The sequence below is a fragment of the Melospiza georgiana genome, chromosome 2, assembly GCF_028018845.1.
Source record: "Melospiza georgiana isolate bMelGeo1 chromosome 2, bMelGeo1.pri, whole genome shotgun sequence".
Classification (NCBI taxonomy): Eukaryota; Metazoa; Chordata; class Aves; order Passeriformes; family Passerellidae; genus Melospiza; species Melospiza georgiana.
Window position 1 is genome coordinate 79,906,246 of NC_080431.1, and position 19,265 is coordinate 79,925,510.

The 19,265-nt window shown below is 40.8% G+C and overlaps 1 protein-coding gene across 1 annotated transcript in view; it reads left to right on the forward strand.

Moving 5' to 3' along the window:
* CLCN1 (chloride voltage-gated channel 1) overlaps positions 1–19,265 on the forward strand; it is a 56,758-nt gene that overhangs the window by 24,714 nt on the left and 12,779 nt on the right. Inside the window, exons 3-11 of the mRNA XM_058045549.1 lie at positions 2,436–2,589; positions 3,108–3,239; positions 4,736–4,864; positions 4,970–5,103; positions 5,881–5,958; positions 9,432–9,510; positions 12,230–12,355; positions 15,736–15,820; positions 18,259–18,360. Coding sequence (XP_057901532.1) covers positions 2,436–2,589; positions 3,108–3,239; positions 4,736–4,864; positions 4,970–5,103; positions 5,881–5,958; positions 9,432–9,510; positions 12,230–12,355; positions 15,736–15,820; positions 18,259–18,360 — 1,019 coding nt within the window. The remainder of the gene's footprint in view (positions 1–2,435; positions 2,590–3,107; positions 3,240–4,735; positions 4,865–4,969; positions 5,104–5,880; positions 5,959–9,431; positions 9,511–12,229; positions 12,356–15,735; positions 15,821–18,258; positions 18,361–19,265) is intronic.

The window sequence follows — 19,265 nt, forward strand, 5'->3', positions numbered from 1 at the left end:
TTTTTACATCTTCTAGTGGGTGGATATTTCTTGCCTAACCCAATTTTGCTGTAAGGTCATCCTCTGATTTCTGGATTCTTTCTCTGTCCCACAGTCTCCTACCTTTTCAGATACTTCCAGAATCCTGGAGAAGCAAAGCACACGTGTGAAGCATTCTTTAAATGTTTGAGACTACCTAGTTTGCCAGGACAGCAGTTTCTTTCTTATGTCTGTGGACTAACTCCTTTTATTCCCATATCCCAAATGCACCATTTTGCAGCCAGGCAGAAGCAGTGAACTCAGATACCATATGAGGATTTTCAGCATTCATACTATTTTACTGTCATGCCGTTCCATCTGACAGATGGAAGATTCTAATTTGAATCTCATACTTGACATGGGTTTGAGTTGTATTTGACATAAACCCATCTCTCATGACCATTTAACAGCAATGAAACACTGACTGAGGTGATGTGAAGATGCATTTGTCTAAAATCTGCTTGTATTTGGCATTTCTGTCTGAAAGACACAGTAAAAGAAAAAAATGAGCAGTTTGCTAGGAAGGACTGCATTCTGTATGTGGCAGTTACCCTGTAGATGAAATTCTTCAGCCTGATGTTTCACTGTCCTGTCTGTTTTAAGGGGGTCAGAGCATGGCCATTATTCCCTGCAGAGAGTCTGCTTCATTTACTTAGAATGTGCTGGTAATCATGTGGTTAATAATTGCATTAAATTTGTGTGGCATCCAATACAGTGATGAATGGAAGAATACTTTCAGCTGCTCAGACAGGATCAATCTGTTTAAGAGACAGCAGATGAGCCATCTTTAGAACAGGATGATTTAAAAAAGCATAGATAGGGGTTCTGTGAAGAAAAAAATAATCCACTAGGATTTCCAAAGGGAGCTATGACAAATGGTACAAGTGCCTCTTGAGGAATTTGTGCAAATAAATAAAATACTTAGGACCTTCAGTCATATTTGTTATCTTCAAGTACTAGTTGGTAGAGCACTGAAACAGGTGCCCAGAGAAGCTGGGTAATTCCTACTCCTGTAGTTGTTTAGGAGGTGCCTGGATAAGGTCTTGAGGAGCCTAATCTGGCTTACCTGGCTTTGGAGTTTGCAGGCTGTGGGCAAGAGGCTTGGACTAGAGGTGCCTTCTAGTGTAAATCTTTCTGTGAGTCTCTGTATCTATTTCATCTCAAGGGAACAGGAACATCAATTTTGTTACCTTGAAAGAGGGAGGCAGGAACTGTCAAATAGAAATGTCTCCTAAGTGTGTGGTAGTGCTTTATCTCTGTCATGTGTCCTGTCATTCTCCAGCTTAAGTGTCTGATTTTGCTGTCCAAGACATGGCTCCTGCCACTCAGAAAATCTCAGAGAAGCAGATGTTGTGCTGGGGAGGGAGCAAAGGGTCACCTTGTCACAGGTGGGAAGTGCATCAGGTGGTGACCTGGTCTGAAGTAAAGCCAAACCTGGTTCACTGAAGGACATGCAAGGAGAAGAGGCTTATTCTCTGCTTGTCAAATGCACACCTTTCCCACCTATATTCTGAAAGAATGAGGCGGGATAGCTGCTCTCCAGGGAATTTGGTAAACAAACACAGGGCACGGTCAGGGTTCTTCAAGCTCCCTTAAGATGTTGATGAGACAGCACAACTGCCCAGTTTAGTGTAGACCCATGTAACAAATGTCCTTGGTGAGCACCTGCAGCTGATTATGAACTGCATAAAACCTACTGCTTTTCAAGTTTAGGATCAGAAGAAACAGACTGGCTTAAGCAATTAGGAATTTCAGAGGAATTGGAGGTGCAGGGGTACTTAAAATGCTGATTTGGGTAAATAATGGTTGGAGGTGTGCAGCAGCCTGTGATATTTTTGAGATGATGCTGCTTCTTTTCCTCACAAGCAGCGCCAGTGGCTGTGTGCCCTGTTAAGCATTCCTTGGCAGCAGGAGGAACAGATGCAGGACATTCCTGCAGCCTGTTTGAGAGTGTAATGCCTCTCAAAACCTTCAGAGACGTTTTACAGTGCTGCTGAAATCTATGAGACAGCCCTGAGGATGGCGGCCTCATGTGAACTACTTTGACCTTCTTTTGTACCTTCAGAAAGCTGTCTCTTAATGCTCAAATGCTGTCTCTTAGTGTTCAATCTCTCAGCCATTTTTTCCCCCAGGACATTAGAAAATAATGAATATTCTGTGATCATATCTTGTACTCCTAAAAAGGGGGTGAAAAGGTTTTGGAGAGATTGAGAAGAATAAACTAGAAAGAAAAAGAAGAAAAAAATAAATGGGCTGCATCTGTCTGAGAGTTTCTGTGTCTCAGTCTCCCTGCTTGGTACATTTGGGTCTGTAACTCAGGCTGTTGGTAGATCTGCCTTGTCATCCTTAATGCTATTTGTGAAGGAGCATTTGCTTTGCCTTTTCCTTGTGATCCTTCTTGTTTTCTGCTGCTCTAGCTGTATGGCCGATACACAGACCGGATAACAGATGACATTTCAGACAAGGAAGCAGCAAAGCTACTGAAGAAACAGGCCCAAAGGAACAATGGAAGACCCCTGAAACGTGACAGTCAAGTACAGATCAAAGAAGAGCACTATTCCAAATGTCAAGGTAAGGAAAATTCATGTTTCATTCCCTATTACCAGATATTGGGTAGGCCAGCAAGAGAGATGGGATTTAAGCAATTGAGACTGGGGAGAAGCAGAGAGGGAAGGAAAAGGAATTGAATCTCATTGGGTTGAAAAACCTTTTCTATATGAGCTTTCATCCTAGAAAAGATGTTTGGAATATAAAAAAGCAATCCCAAGTAAATATTTTTTTCCATAACAGAGGTCTGTAATGGGAGGAAAAGGACCTTCTTGTGTTAGACTTTTGCTGCTAGTGTACAAGATGTTAAATTTCACCCTGTGTGTCCTGTACATACCTCCCCCTCCTTTTTTTAAAAAGTTTTTTAAACTACATTAGGTATTACAAAACTGTGTGAGAGAGGGATGGATATCAGTCCTTCAACATGAAGCCCACAATGCCTCCAAATAAATCCTTGTTTTAATCAGTTCTCAGCACAGGAGATACAGACACAGCTTCATCTATGTTCACTCCATTTTTCTGGTTCACTCTTCCCTCCACAGACTGTGCTAAACGCATCCAGAAATATGTCACCAAGAAGCTTGGAGAGGACTGGATTTTCTTGGTTCTGTTGGGTCTGGTCATGGCGTTGGTGAGCTGGGGAGTGGATTATGCCAGTGCAAAGACCGTACAGGGTGGGTCCCATTCAGGTGTTGCAAAAGCAGCCAGTAAATGATAGGAACGTGTTACAAAGCCCAGTGACCAGTGTTGCTCCTCCTTTAGCATCATTGTCCCATCCTCAACCCTCACTGCTTGGGAAGCTTGAAGTTCTGGCAATGTAGTAAAGGTTGGCTAGGGAGAGGTTCTTTAAAGTGATGGCAGGGGAAATTTTGGAAGTAAGTGGGCAGAAACAAGAGATGTGTATGATGAGTCAAAGACAAACAATTATTTTTAATGCCTTTTTTTTCTGCTCCCCTGAATATGCAGGAGCACAGGGAAGTGTTACTGCGGCCTTTCCTGTTCTACTGCTTCCCTTTCTCCCCAAGAATATTAAGAACATGGGTGACTGGGGGAAGGGGCTCTTAGATGCCCTCCTGGCACTGTTTCTGCTTTTTAACTTGATTTTGTTCTTTCCAGTTTTTACTTATACAGTGCCCTGATTGTTTTTTTGCCTTTTGGGCATATAGTGCCCTCACCTTTTGCCCTTTTCACAAACATCTCCTATTCCCTGTCTTCTATCCCTTCCCTGCATTTTTCCTGTAGTCTGTCTCCCTTCACCAGCAACAAAAATTACAAGATCTTTCAGCCCCCATCTCAGTGTGCACATACAAACACCCCACCCACTGCCACATCCCATTAACTGCACTGTTCCTTTGTCCTTACTCTCATGTCCCAGTCCTGACTGGCCCACCCATACTCCAACCTTTTCCTCTTGGCTGCTGCAATTCCTCAAAACTCCCAACATTTCTTCAGCCTGGCGTTCCTCCCTCCAGAGCTTCCCCATCTACCAGGTGACTGGTATAATCTACTCTGAGGGCTCCTGTCCTTTATACTCCCTGCAGCTGAGTCCTTTGGGGTTCTTTTTCCTTTTCCCCTGCCAAATCTCTACAAAAGCTCAGCCTCTTCTGAGCCTGTGTGGGACACCAGCTCAGGCAGGGAAGATGCAGTTTTAGAGGAGCTGCAGTTCAGTTTAGATTCTCAGCAGCTCAAGTTGTTGTACCTGGCTGAGCAATGGTACCACTGCTGTTTTAATAGCTGCTGGCACAGCTTCCATTCTGTTGCTCTAAAAGGGTAAAAGGGATATCACAATCAGAACTTTTAAACTAGTTTTTTATGAAGGAATGGTGGGTGGACTGCGTTATTGCCCTTCAGAACCCACGCAAGACCCTCAGACTGCCAAATGAAGGCACTGCACAGTGATTTGTTCTCACAGCTCTATGTAACAGGCCTCTTTTTATGCCGCACTTGTGCACAGGTATTAATAATGTCTTCTATCCATCTCTGAAGAATGCCTGCTTTATTGAGGAACTCATATTCAAAATAAGGCTTGTCTTAGAAAAGGAGTATGAGGGCACCATTTCTGATGGAGCTTTAGCATGGGTGCATTTAGCAAGTGTGTGACTCTCTGATGTCCACCAGCCTGTTTGGAGCAGCTGTGGGTACTGATGGGTTCTCTGTTTGTGTGTTGCAGCCTACAAGTGGATTTATGGAGCGCTGCACCCCAATGTCCCCCTGCAGTATGCCGCGTGGGTGGCCGTCCCGCTCGGCCTGATCCTGTTTGCGGCCAGCTTCTGCCACTTCGTGTCTCCACAGGCTGTTGGTGAGCACAGAAGGCAGGGCAAGACCTGTTTCTGTCTGTCTCGTCTTTCCTTCTTTCCATTTGTCCATGGGTTTTGTTCATCCCCGGCTCTGCTGTTGTTTTCAGGGTCTGGGATCCCAGAGCTCAAGACCATTATGAGGGGAGTGGTCCTCAAGGAGTATCTCACTCTCAAAGCTTTTGTGGCCAAAGTTGTGGCACTCACAGCTGGGCTTGGAAGTGGCATGCCTGTGGGGAAAGAGGTAAATATTGCTGATTCTGTGTGCAGCAGTGACCATGGTCTGGAAGGTGAGAGTTTTCTGTGAAAGAAGAATCTATAAATGTTTTCTTACTTTCACCACCGTTCCTCTTCTCAAAGCTCTGCACTTTCCAGCACCTATTTTTCACTGGCCATTTTCCTTCCACTTTCAAAGACATGATATAGGAAACATCAAAGAACTCAAGTCAGGTAGTCTTTGAGAGGGAAAAAAATTAAATGGAGATAGGACAACTGAGGAAGATTGGTGGATCTAAAGCACAAATCTTATGAGGAGTGGCTGAGGGAAATGGGGTTACTTAATCTGGAGGAAAGGAGCCTCAGGGGAGACCTTCTCACTCTCTATAACTCCCTGACAGGAGGTTGTAGCCAGGTGGGAACCAGTCAGTTCTCCCAGGTAACCAGTGAGAAGACAAGAGGAAAAGGCTTCAAGTTGCACCAGGCAAGGTTAAGATTGGATATTAGGAAAAAATTCTTCAATGAGAGGGTGGTCAGGCATTGAAAAGGCAAGTGATGGAATAAATATCCCAGGAAGAGTTCAAAAGGTGTTCAAAGGGCTGTGGCAGTTGGGGGCATGGTTTAGTGGTGAACACAGTGATGCTGCATTAAAGGTTTGATTCAATGATCGCAGAGGTCATTTCCAACCTTGATGGTTGTATTGGTGGCTGAGATGGCAGAGAAGCTATGAGGCCTGCAGTAGCTAAATGGTTGTCAGTTAGCAAAGGACAACCCTCTCTGATTTTCTCCTCCTCTTCTCTTGCAGGGTCCTTTTGTACATATTGCCAGTATCTGTGCTGTGGTACTCAGCAAGTTCATGTCGATCTTCTGTGGGGTGTATGAGGTAAGGCACATATCTCTGTGCACAGCTCTTCCACAGGCTGAGCTCCTGAGACACCCAGGGTAGTATGGGTAGGCCATGGAAGACAGGGGAAACACAAAGATTGATGTTTACTGTACTGCTTAGAGCAGTAAAACACAGGCTGAACAAAAGTAGTGCAAGGCTAGACATACAGGCCAAATAACTGTGCAGGACAACCAATGTTACCCAGAAATTACACAGAGACTGTTAGGAGTGACAAGTTTTCAATCTTGTGACTGATGCCTTTGCACTGTGATTGACTGTATAAAAAAGTAGCTGCAGACAAAGATCAATTTGTCTTTAAGCCAAATTTATACAGCATTGCTAATTATAGACACTGACACCGTCTCTGTGCTTTTGCTATTGCCAAACAGCCTCTGCAGGCTGATCACCATATTGACTGGTTGTATAAAAAAATCTATTAACTGCACATATAGATAAATGTAGAAACTTCTTTACATGCAGGCTCTTAGCAGAAAGTGACTGTGTAATACAGCTGGAGGTGCTGTTCTCCTTGAGTAGGTCCTGTCTGTGCACAAGGAGCAGATGTCACTGCTGGAGACCAGCTGACAGTACTAAAGACCGCACTAAAGTGTGTAGAGCCTGCTATTTGTAATAGCAATGGCTGACTGTGCTGCTGGCTGTTGCTTCTTTTCATTGTTCTGGGTCCTAACCCCGTGGCTTTGCTCCCTCTAACCCCAGCATGCCCGTCTCTGGCTGCACTCCCTGTTCCAGAATGTGCATAGGCAGCTCGACCTCCTGGTGCCGGCTTGCGCAGTTGGAGTCGGATGTTGCTTCAAGGCTCCTCTTGGAGGCAAGTGTCTTCCTATATGTGACATTTCGTGTACAGTTCCTTTGACCTCTTGCTGTGAGACTTCCTGCTCTCATGAAAGGTTCTCCACAGAGACCTCTCCGCTGCAGCAACACGAGTTCTTTCTTTCCATGTGTAACCAGGGGCAGTGAAAGGAAGGGAAGGTTACGGGAAAAGGGACACCTATTTAAGTGCTGATTTCTAATGATGCAACTTGTTCAGTCCCTGCCAGCCATTAACACTGCTCCACCTGAAAAGTACCCAGGGCAATCCAGAAAATCAATAAGGATGAAGTAGAGAACAGAAGTAAAAAAAAAACAAAAAAGCCAACCTTGCAAGAGGCAACAGGCACAACTTGCAAAGAGGGAAATTTTGACTCAGTTAAAGAAAATTTTGTTCTTTTCTCCCAAAGGTGGTCCAGCACTGGCATAGGTGTTCAGAGTGTCCAGGGAAATTCCACCCTTGGAAATGTGCAGGACTCACTTGGACAAGAACCTGACCTAGCCTTGGAATGAATGGAACTAACAGCTCTCTGAGCAGGGAGACAACTCCAGTGGTCCCTTCACAACTTTCCATGATCCCACTTGGAGGAAAAATTTGGAAATTTATGTCTCCCCCATGCATTTATACTACTCTTCTGATTCACTGAATTTCCTTAAACAGAGGCACATGTACAGAGGCCTCTTCCTAAAGCAGTGGAAACATATGAATAAATAATTTGTCTTCCAGTTCACTTCCCCCTCTCCCCTCAGTGTGCTGCCCTGAACCTCTTTGCATGGTTATTGTGCCCAGAAGTGTAAGGAGTTTTTAAATGCTACGTTTTTGGGTTTTTTTAAGATGGCTTTAGTTTTCCCATGCACTACTTTCTTGTTAGTCTTCAAATGGATGACTTAGCTGACAAATGCAACATGGTCTTGCATCAGCAGGAACACTGATCTTTACTCTGGTTGGCTATTTAAAAAAAAATCAAGGAAGGAGCATAGTTTGTCAGCTACAGATCAGAAGTTCTTTAGTGGATAACTTGAGAAAAGATGCCAGTAAGAAAATCAGGCTAAGCAAGAGAGAGGCTGAGAACTGTGCATATGTGGGCAGTCCAGCAAGATGTAGACAGCCTGAGCTGAGGCTTCAAGGCAAAATTTGTCAGTCTGCCAAAAGCCTTGAGAGAAAGCAGTTTCGGAACCAAGGATCAGACCGCAGTCAGGTGGAACCATTGGAAATATACAGGAGAATGGTATCTGTCTTAATGGTAAAAAAAATAAAACAAAAAAACCTAAAAAATCATCTCCGTAGAAGTCTATAAATTTTGTTTCTTTCTTTGTACCTGGAATTAACATCATCTCAGAGACTCCAGGGTGCATCATACCTAGATGACTGGGAGATGCTAGAGAAGAAAACAGAAGGCTAAACAGGGACTGATCTAACTGCTGCCTTTGCTAGATAAAGGAGATATCAGACAAAATAGCCAAAGTCTTCTCAGAGGGCAGTGAAAGCACAAAGAGACAGCAGGCACAACTTGCAACAAGAGAAATTCCATGTACACATGAAAAGAATTTCTCCCCTTGTCACAAAGGCTTTTCAGGGTGGCACACGTGTCAAGAGATGCTGGGGAATTGCTGCCCTTGAAGGTGTTCAGGGCCACCCTAGCAGCCTGATCCTGAGCACCCTGATCCCATCACCCTTGATCAACCTTGCAGTTAGCCCAGCTCTGAACAGAGACATTGAGAGGCATTCAGAAACACAGGATTAAAACTTGCTGTGAGTCTGTGATAACATTGTATTATGAGAACAAAGAGAAAGTTATCATACTTTCTGTAGCCCTAGTTCCTCTTTTGGATTTACACCAAATTGCCAAATGTGATTTCCCTTACTTCAGAGTCATGTAATCTTCAGCTTGGTCCAGGATATAGCTTGCAGTTTGACTTCATATTGCCCTGATGTGTAACTTCTTGGTGTTCTTGCAGGTAAATACTACTCTGTGTGTCAGGAGGATGGATTTTAAAAGCCAGTTTAGCCCTTGACAAGCAAATGGTACTCAGTGTCTTAGAAAGAATCTCCCTTTTATACCTTCCAATTACTTTTTTTATTATTATGACCATTTTTGCCAGGACAGCACAATGCTTTACTGGGTGATCTGTCACCCACTCACCTACACAGCATGGGAGAACCTTCAGCATCAGTCCACACTCTGCTCTGGACATGCATGTACCTTGTGCACACTGAATCACAGGGTAGGTTTTTCAAGGCATTCTGTGGCACATGTGCATCCTGAGATTCCCTGCCAAAGTAAACGAGATGGAGTAAAACCTACTTATGCTCCTTCAACCCTCTGGAGGATTTTCCAGGAGACATTTCTTCCACAGTGACAGAAATGTGTATGTTTCAAATGAAAATGAGGTGCTGCCTTCTTCATGTTTCTTGAATGTGTGATTCCAGGTATACGCCTGTCCTGTGCCAGGTCTTGCCTTTTCACTATTTTGAAGCCATCCAGAAGGGAGAAGTAAGATAAACATAGCTGTAACTCTGAGACTGGAGACAGAGCTGGGTGACATCATGCAGTAATACCTGCCAATTTTGTTACTCACTCTCTGTTTTCTTTCCTTCTTTCTTCTGTTTGTCTGTCTCTCTTGGTCTCTTTCACCAGTAGCAGCCCTATTATTACACGGATGTCCTGACTGTGGGCTGTGCTGTGGGTGTTGGCTGCTGCTTTGGGACACCACTTGGAGGCAAGTGGCTGTTCTGTTTCCTTTTCCTCAGGTACCAAAATCCTCTCCCACCTAGTCCTCTTCTCCTGCACCACATTTTTGATGAGACACTTACCTTTAGTGTTTTCAACCTCCCCAGCATCTCTGACAGTCTCTTTCCCACGTGTTGTCCACTTTCTGGAGGCAAGAGGAGAAGGCTCTCTAGAGCAGTGGTCTCTAAATTGGGGTGTTCATACGCCAGGGGTACACAAGGTGTTCTGCTGGGTGTGGGAAGGAAACACCCACAGAATTTGTATTTTTTTAATATAAAAAAGTAAATAGATTAAACTTCACTAATATTAAGTATTTGTATTGGCAGTGGTGCCCTAATATGTCACATGGCCATTTGTCACATACAGTGCATGAGGTGCAGAGTTGCTCCCAATGTGGGGGGTTGATCATGGTGCCTTCAATCATTTATTCTCTTTAAGCATATTGCAATGAATTGCAATTGATGTGCGCTCACACTGGATTAAGTGGATTTATGGATTATATTATCTACTGTTAATGAAACTAATCCTCACAAATTGGAAAAGTGGCTTTTAAAGGTTCCTGCAAAGAGGCTATGGATTGAAGATAATACTAATAATGTCAGTACAGAGAAATGACAAGAAATGGCAGAGCTGACACTTCTAGCACAGGCCCTTATTCAGTCCCATTATGAGGTACAAACAATGGCCAGCTAATCAGATCTGAGAAGAAGTCGGATAAAAGAAGATTAAAATTATCAAAGGTTCTTTTAAATATGAATTTACATCTCTTATTGTTGATGATGAACTTTATCCTGTGTGTGTATTGTGCTTTGAGAAGTTAAGTAATGAGGGTATGAAGCCATCAGAATTATCAAGACATTTCGAATCTAGGCATCCAGAGCATGAAGACAGAGACCTCTACAATTTTTTCAGTGATGTTTCAAGCTGTGTGACATTCAATCCAATACTTCACAAAATTCCACTGAACCTAATGACAAATCTGTAGAGAAGACTCCTTTAAAGTCTCTTTCTTCACAGCAAAAGAGAAAATGCCACACAGCACAGGGGAAACGCTTGCTCTTCCTGCAATAAAATGTAAAAATGGCTGTGATAGTAGACAGAAAGCAACAGGGCAGCAAACTAAAATGTGTTCCTTCATCAGTAAACACTGCTGGAAGATGCACAGCAAACATTGCTTAAGGTTTGAAGAAACAAGAGTCTGTACAAATTGCGCAGTAGGAGAGGTTTCCTGTGCAGCTGGATTAGAGTACAGATGTTTCTAAAATGCCTCAGATGCTGGTATTTTCCAGATTCTGTTTCAATAGTGAAATGCAGAAGTTCTTTCTGTGAGACACTGAAAGGAATGTCTACCACAGAAATTGTATTCCCAACAGTAAATTACTTCTTTAATAGAAACTGTTTCATGGAAGAGCTCTGCACATGTAACAACTGGTGGAGCAGAATAAGAGAAGAATTGTGGGGGTAAGGCTACCTAGACACCATTACACCTGGAATTCATGCACTCCAGTGTTCACAGATGAGCTATTGCAGCAAAGAAATGGGAGCCAGACATGCACAAAGTGCTGCAGGATGTTGTTGATGTGGTTCATTTAATAAAAACAAGACCCTGAAAGAGTAGAATCTTTACAATACTTCATAACGAGATGGGAAATGACCATGAAAATCTAACAGGCATTTGCTGGTAATCTGATGCCAACTTTAGAGAAGAATAGAATTTTAAGTCCAGTTGCATCTTCTTTTTTTACAAAAAGAGGTGTTCTAAATTTGCTGATCTTTTCTGTGATGACAAGTGTCTGTCAGTAGATTGCTACCTAGCAGTTATTTTTGAAAAAGTAAACATACTTAATGTACTTCAAGGTGAAAGTGATGTTCTAAGAGTGGGTGAGAATCTGCTTTTCAAAAGAAATTTGTGGAGGTTTTGTGAATCTGTTGCCAAATACAATGTAAATGTCTTAGCTACAAAAACTGTCACTTTATATATACTCAAAAAACTTGAAAACAGAAATTTCTACCTTTTTAGAAATCTTCAAGATTATGACTTTCAGTGGGTTTTGAACCCATTTGTTAAAAAAATAAAAATTCAACATCATCTGATTATTTTGTAACCACAAATGATTGACATCAGGGAGGATGAAAATTTACTACCCAAACTTTAATAAAAATCTTTGCATGTGTAGTGGGTGGGATTGAAAAAATAGTATCATGATTTAGCCAGCACAGCAAATGATACATTTCTTGCATTTGGATCTATGTGTCTTTGTGAGATATTCTTTTTAGACCAAGTATCAAAATAATTGAGCAAGGAACCAAGATATTCTTGTATCTTGAATCCCTGTGTCACAGAGCATTAAACCCAGATTTTTAAAAATAAAGAATATTACTATTTTAGTGAGAACAATTATTTTTGTTCCATCAATAGATAAAACAAATTATTTTAAAAATTATGTTTATTTCATCTTTATCTCATCCTTGTTCATTTTCTATCTTTGTGCATGTTTGCTATTGTACAAAATGTTTTAGTACATTATTTTAAAATAAATAAATACACATATGAGGGGAGGTTACATGCTCAAAAACCTTTTATTGGTGGGGTGCATGATCAAATAAGTGCAGAGACCACTGCTCTAGAGAGCTATTTAGAACCCTCTCTCATGCTTCTAACACGACACTTGTTATTTTAACTTTGCTCCCTTTCCAACCCTTTCTAGGGGTTCTTTTCAGCATCGAGGTCACCTCCACTTACTTTGCTGTGCGCAATTATTGGAGAGGCTTCTTTGCAGCCACCTTTAGTGCCTTCGTGTTCCGAGTCCTGGCTGTCTGGAACAAGGATGCAGGTAAGCTAACAGCCATTCCTGCCCTCTTTGCACAGAGGTTGCTCTGTTCATACATTATTTTCCATCTTTCTCAAAACCACAATGTTTTTATGATGTTTGAAGCTTCTGCCACAACACGACTTTCAATGGCACAGAAGGAAGGAGAAAGGGAAGTGTCATCCTGTCAGCTGTCTAGCCCAACCTATTCCTGGGAGAGCTGGGGTGTATCAAACTGATAAATGACAGAATATGAGTCCTCAGCAAGCAAAAGACCCCCTGAGGTGGGATTTTTTTTTGCCTCTACTCAGGACAGCATCCAGGCTGCCACACAGAGATATCCTGTCGCACAGGATGTAATCCTTGCTGGAAAACTCATGGCCTGCTTTGGTCATCTGTTGACTAAAAACAGATAATCAAGAAAATTGAGATGATTGAATGATTAGGAGAGTATAGGACTGGTAGGATCTGACTGAAGGTCCTGAAAAAATGAAGTGTCCCAAGTAACTGAAAAGCATGAGAGTGACATTTGTTGCAGACAGAAATTGCACAAGTCAGGCTTGTTCAGGAGAGCATCTCAATCATTCTGGAAATAGAGTTTTGGTGCAGAAGGCTGCCATTTCTATGTAAACTTCTTCCTTATAATGCCTATATCTTTTATTCTTACAATTACATCTATTTTATTGAGCTCCATGTGGGCAGTTTATTTATTTATAACTGCTACAACATGTCTCTCTTGACTTCAGAGGGCTGGATTTTTTTGGAGGTTTGAATATTCTCTGAAATATAGAAAATGACTACACTTTCTACCTGAATGTAGAAAGGGACTACATTGTTCTTTATACAGCACTGCCTAAAAGTCAGCTGTATTTTACCATTGGGTCTGTCACAAAAAACCAGAACCCTTATCTTTTTGTTCTTTCCAGAGAAAAATATAGGAAACTCAAAGACAGATAACAAGAGATAATTTCCTGTCCTTCACTTTGTCTTTTCTGATTCCCTTCTTGGTCTCTCAAATCACTAGAAATTAGCTTAATCCTGAATCATCTTGACTCCTGTCCCTTCTTCAAAATCATCCAGACAGCTTTAATACCCATATTAATGGCTCTTCAAGTTCTTCTTCATTGACTGTCTAGGTTAAAAAGTTCCATGATTCAACTGGCTATGAAAAATCAATCCTTTTCACAGTTCTGTATTTTCTTTGTGTTGTCAGTCTGCTTGTCCTTGTATTAAGGAACTAGGAACTTCTATCTAGCTAAGTCATTCATTATTTTATGATCTTTTATCATATCTGCTCTAACTTGCCTTTCATGTCTTTTCTTGCTCATTTATTTCCCTTCAAAAGTTACACACCCAGTCTTTTCAGTCTCCGTTCATGTTCTATTATGCTTGCTACCAGGAAGAAGGAGGTAGGGAAGTGATCACATCAGAATGACACATGCAAGTAAGTTGTGCAGCATCTCACCAAAATTCTTTTATTTCTTAGACCCACAGAATCTTTGCTGGACTCTTGATACTCATGGCTTTGTTGTCTGGCCTCACACCATGATCTGTACTTTCCAAATAACTTCTGGTTATTTGTCAACCACTCTGGTTGGCTGCTCCAGCTTGAGTCCCTCTTTGTCAGTCATGGAAGGCTGGAGTTATGCAATTTGCAGGATTTCTGTTTTACCATGTCCCCAGCTTTCATCTTACTTGCCATAGGATTTCATGCCTTGCCTTCCTTCTGCTCCTTCTGGTTCCTTCTGTACATGGCTCAGTGCTATCTTAAAGTTCAAATCTATTTTTAATTAAATTTTCACATTAACTACTTTCCCATTCCTTTTTACTTCTAGCCTTGTAAGAATTGGACAGATACTCTAAAGTGGTACATTTGGTAGCCAATGGAGAAAAAAGGGCTTAGACATTTGGTTTCAGGATGGCTTAGTCACTCAGGAAGGAGGATGTAGACAGGTGGGATGAATCTCTCTGTGGAAATCTCTTTCTCTCCTGTGGGAGTAGAGATGGAACTAAGAAGGACCCAGACTAAATGCTGTGCCTGTTTTCCTTTCCTCTGGTCATCTTTGCCACCCTGTAGCAAAACTCTTTGAAAATGAGTTCACTATACTTTTTAATGCTCTGCCATTTAGTGGCTTGGACTATTTCCTAAAACTGAATTGAGATGATCCCTTTCTTGGGCTGATCTAACAAAAAAGAGGGCACCCTGCTTTTCACCATCTTCCATCCCTGAGTGTTGTTCTAACCCTCGCTGGTGCCACCTGGGTCTGTTGTTCCCCTCAATTCAACTCACTTCGCTGGCAAAGGAGTAATGCAGGGAAAGAGCAGACAGGTTTTCTGGCAGGTTTTAATGAGGCAAAGGAGCTCACAGAAGGCTGTGATGTGTCAGAGTGGGCCCGATGGGAGAGGAGAACAATAGTACAGCCGGGAGGGAAGGAGCAGGGGGAAGAGACAGTGAGCAAGATCTTCAAAATTTGGATAGTAGAATGCAGTTTTAGGCTTAGCTATCTTAGGTAACATAACCCACTGAGACCTCATTAAATTATTACTCTAAACCTAGTTCTGTCTGACCAAATTAAAAGTACTTAATTCTTCCTGTTATTATCATATGCTAGATTTTCACCGCTTCTTTTATTTTCTCATTGAACAAATAATTCCTTCATCCAGGACAAGTGGGGATTTATAGCCATCCTCATTCAGCTGCACTTCCACTCTGTATTAAATTGCTGATTTATCCTTCTTCTGTTGGCACACAGATGTTTATTGTTTCCCCATAATAATGCACCTCCAGAAAAAAGCAGCTCAGGTTTGAACATTGCATTGTAGCAGAGCAGTACTACCAGGAGGGGTGAGCTGGAGAAGATGGGGCTTAGCTGATCTTTTACATCTCTGATTTCTAAGCTTTTAATTTTCAAGTTTTGGTACCAGTCAGAAATTTTGAAGCTGTAACTTCAGTGAAGATGTGAGTTTTGTTTCTGGAAGGCAATCACAACTGTAAGAAGTGCCACAGCTTCCTCAGCTATGCATGCACTACCTGCCTCAGCAAAGAGACCTACCTCTTGGTCAGTAAGGACACCAGGAAGAGCTTTTTTTTTCTGTAGTGGATGCATGGTAGGAGACAAGAAAGAAAAGAAAACCCTGTAAAAATCAGGGATTGATGCTAAAAATAATGCATACATTATCTGAAAGCAAACGTAGACCATCTAGAGTGCTAGAGCTGCGAGTGCTCAGAGATAGAACCTGCTAAATCAGAGCAGCCTGCCAATCTGTAATAATGTATATAACCACACAGGAAAACCACACAGGAGCATGTATAAACAAGTTTCCTTGTCCCTACCCTAGCTTTTATTACATTTAACTTCTCACCTCATTATTTTCTTTCCTCCTCTACCTTTTGTCTCTCACAGTTACCATCACAGCCCTGTTCAGAACAAACTTCCGCATGGATTTCCCCTTTGACCTGCAAGAGCTGCCAGCATTTGCTATAATAGGGTGAGTTCCCAGGAAACTGACACCTTGCTCTACAAAGGTTAGAATATGATCACTGTTAGGAATTCTTCTGCCAAAAAGTTACAAAGATCACTTTTAGTCACTTTGGTTGTGGCAAATAAAGCTTCTATTTTTTGGAATTTTTCCTTCAGAAATTATGCCTACGTATCACAATGGCTAAGGAAAGAAATATGGGTATTATTAAGGTGTTTGTTATTTCCTTTCCATGTATCTTTTTCAGAAATTAAGCTTGGAGGTAAAAAAAAAGGGGAAAAAAAAAGTAAGTCTGACTTGGTCAAAATTCTGGCAATAAATTTACTGAATGGCCCTTTAATTGTTTTGACATTATCCCCAAATGAACTGATCCAACAAGTATGGCCATTTCATATGACAAAGATGGAACAAAAGGTTTAACCTGAAGTTTCCTTTTCACAAGCTCAGACTGATTATCCTTTTTGAGAGAGGTTGGTACACGTGACATGGTGACAAGGGTAATCAACAGTATTTGGATTCAGTGAGAATAAATTGGTTAATTTGGAGGAAATGAAAAAATAAACTTAAGAAAAATGAAAATTGGGAAATATTAGAGAAAAGATGAATTTGGAATTACTGTGGGGAAAAATCTGTGGTTAGAGCTTGAGGGAGGCTCTGGGGAAATCACTTCAGAGCAGTAATGAAAGGAATACACTGTAGGAACAAACGCCTGTTCTGGTGCTGTGAACATATTCTCTTGCAAGACCTCCATCCAAGACCAGAAATATATTTGAGGTTTTCCAGCCTATTTTAGTAGGCTGCTCTCCTACTAATTTACTTGAATATGAAATCAAGTGGGGTTTTTTAAAGACATCAGCTATATTGAAAAATCTGTGAATACACAGGAGTTTTTGCTAGCAACATGTATTCACTTTGTTCTTCCCCTTAAACAGACTTGCCTAATGAGCTTGGAGGAATCTACTGCTTTAGATTGGCAAGGAAAAGTATAATCCTTGTGGTTTTACAGCTGGTTGTTAAAACACAAAACTTCTTGCCGCTATGTTTTGGACAGAGTTGACAGAGCTGGCTTTTTTCAGCATTGCACATAGGCTAGGGAAGGAATATACGACAACTGCAAAATGCTTTCAAATGCCTGGGTGTCCGGTGTGGTTTCTAAAATAAAAAAAAAAACCCAAAGGCTTGGATAGTCTTGGATAAAGTCCTGATACCAACTTGGAATGCTCCAAATTCTCTTAAGTCGCAAAGTTGAACATTCTTTCTACCCAACATATTTCTTCACCTTCAGGTGGGACAAGAACTATCAATGGGTAGATCTTGTTTTTCTGTGTCACCAAATGTTAATTTGCATAATCTGTACAGAAGGAGCACTTCCTGTTTATTGATAAAATGATAGACAGGAATGGAGAGACCTATATTTTAATTTAAAATATTATAGAGCAATTTAGTTGACTGTGTAGTCTTTAGGCTTATATTGCCTAAGGGACTGGTCTATTTTAAACACTGTTCTAATCAGTGCTTGCTTAAAATATTGAACAGTAATTAATTGAACATGTTTGTCTGTGAAAAGCTTTATATTTAGTTTAAATGTGTTTCTCTGCAATTTTTAAATGATAAAGCAGGATTATTTTCAACGTACAATGTTTTAAGTATACTAAATAATTCATTGAATGAGATTTGGCAAAAGCATGTGTAACATATAACAAAGCAGAAGTCCATTAATTTTAGAAATTAATAGAATGAAAATATGAAGTGTTTATCCTCAGTATTATGTGGGTTATTGCTTGTCACCTAAAATAAATCTTGCCCTTACCAATTCTAAATGCAGTCTTTTTCCACTCTTCCTTTTCTTTTCATGTTCAAGTATTAGGCCCTATTTATCCAAGTCTCATTAAGCTACAGAGCCTAAGGATCACACCAATTCTTAGACAACTACACTTTTTTTCTTTATTAAAATCAGGAGCATAACCTAAGTTATTAGGATCATAGAGATGACATACTTTGCTTTAGGCACAAGAGTTCCTATCACTATTAGTAATTGTTGTAGGCGTATAATTTTACTGAATCAGACTTAAAACTCCCCTCATTTTTACTATTTTCTGTTCCAACCTGGTGTTTAAGTTCTGACAATACTGCTCTTTGCCCTGTTGCTCTTCACGAGCCCCCACTGAGAACTGTCAGTTTCTTTTTATAAAGTATTTTATAGATTTTCCCCTGTCAGCAAGAAAAAATTGGTAAAATGGTAGTGTGCATGACAAAGGTCCAAGATAATTTCTCCTCTTTCATCAGGGAGTCAATAAAATGAGCTGCTGCAGGAGTAACCCTCCAGCTGACATTCAAAAGACTTCACTAGCAGCTGAAGATTAAACCACTTAAACTCATTTTCTTGGTTGATGGTTTGTGTATTATCTGTTTTTTGGCATGATTTTATTTCTTTTTCTCCGTTTTAGCATATGTTCTGGATTCCTTGGAGCCTTTTTTGTTTATCTCAATCGCCAAGTGGTCCTGGGCATCCGACGTCATAAAGCCCTGAGCCAGTTTCTCACCAAATAGTGAGTGCTTGTGAAGATATTCTCTTTAGGGAGCAGATTCTTACACCCTACTGGTACTGGATAGTAGCAAATGCTTTCTGGATGACAGCAGACCTAATTCATGTGTAAGATAGTAAAAATATGAGAAATTGCTCCTGTATGAGAGAAAGGTCTCTGCAAACATCAAGAGAATTTTTCCTGCAGTGGATTTTCCTTTTGCCCATCCTCCATAGCTTCAAATAGCTTCTTGATTTGGAAGGGAGACTCTGCAACATTTGTAAAGAGGATAAGGCAAGCTATTAATTGGACAGAAAATATTTTTAATTAGAAAGTCAATGATCATGCTTTTTAAAATCATGCTGTTTCTGGTTTGTTTGGGATTTTTAGGATCTGTGAAAAATTCAACATTATTTATATTTCAGGAAAATTAAACACAACTGAAATCTAACTATGTTTTTAAAATATGTAATTTGGTTTTAATCAAAATGTTGGCATAATTGTAAGGAATGTGCTCCATTCTTATCAACCAAAAGCTGAAAATGATAGTAACCAAATGGTGTGGAATGCAGCATGGAAGAGAAATGAAAAAATGAAATAAAAGTCTTGACAATAAAGTTTTAACAAGACACTTGAAGATACTGTTTTCCCCTCTCTAATAGAGTCCTAACCTCCAAAGTTCATAAATTGAACAAGATAAGAAATGGTGGCTAGCTGTAAATGTCTTCAGTCTCTTTACAGAAAAAGATCTGATACTATGAGAATTTTTGAAGTTGAGAGGCATGGAGGACTTTATTTCTTTTCCACTTGCAAGCCTGACCAGAAGAAAACCACTAAATAAACAGAAGTTCAAATTAGCTTACTTTCTTACGTGGAAGGAAAAATGTCTTTCCTCATCATGTAGCCTTACCCACAAACAGCTGCAGGGT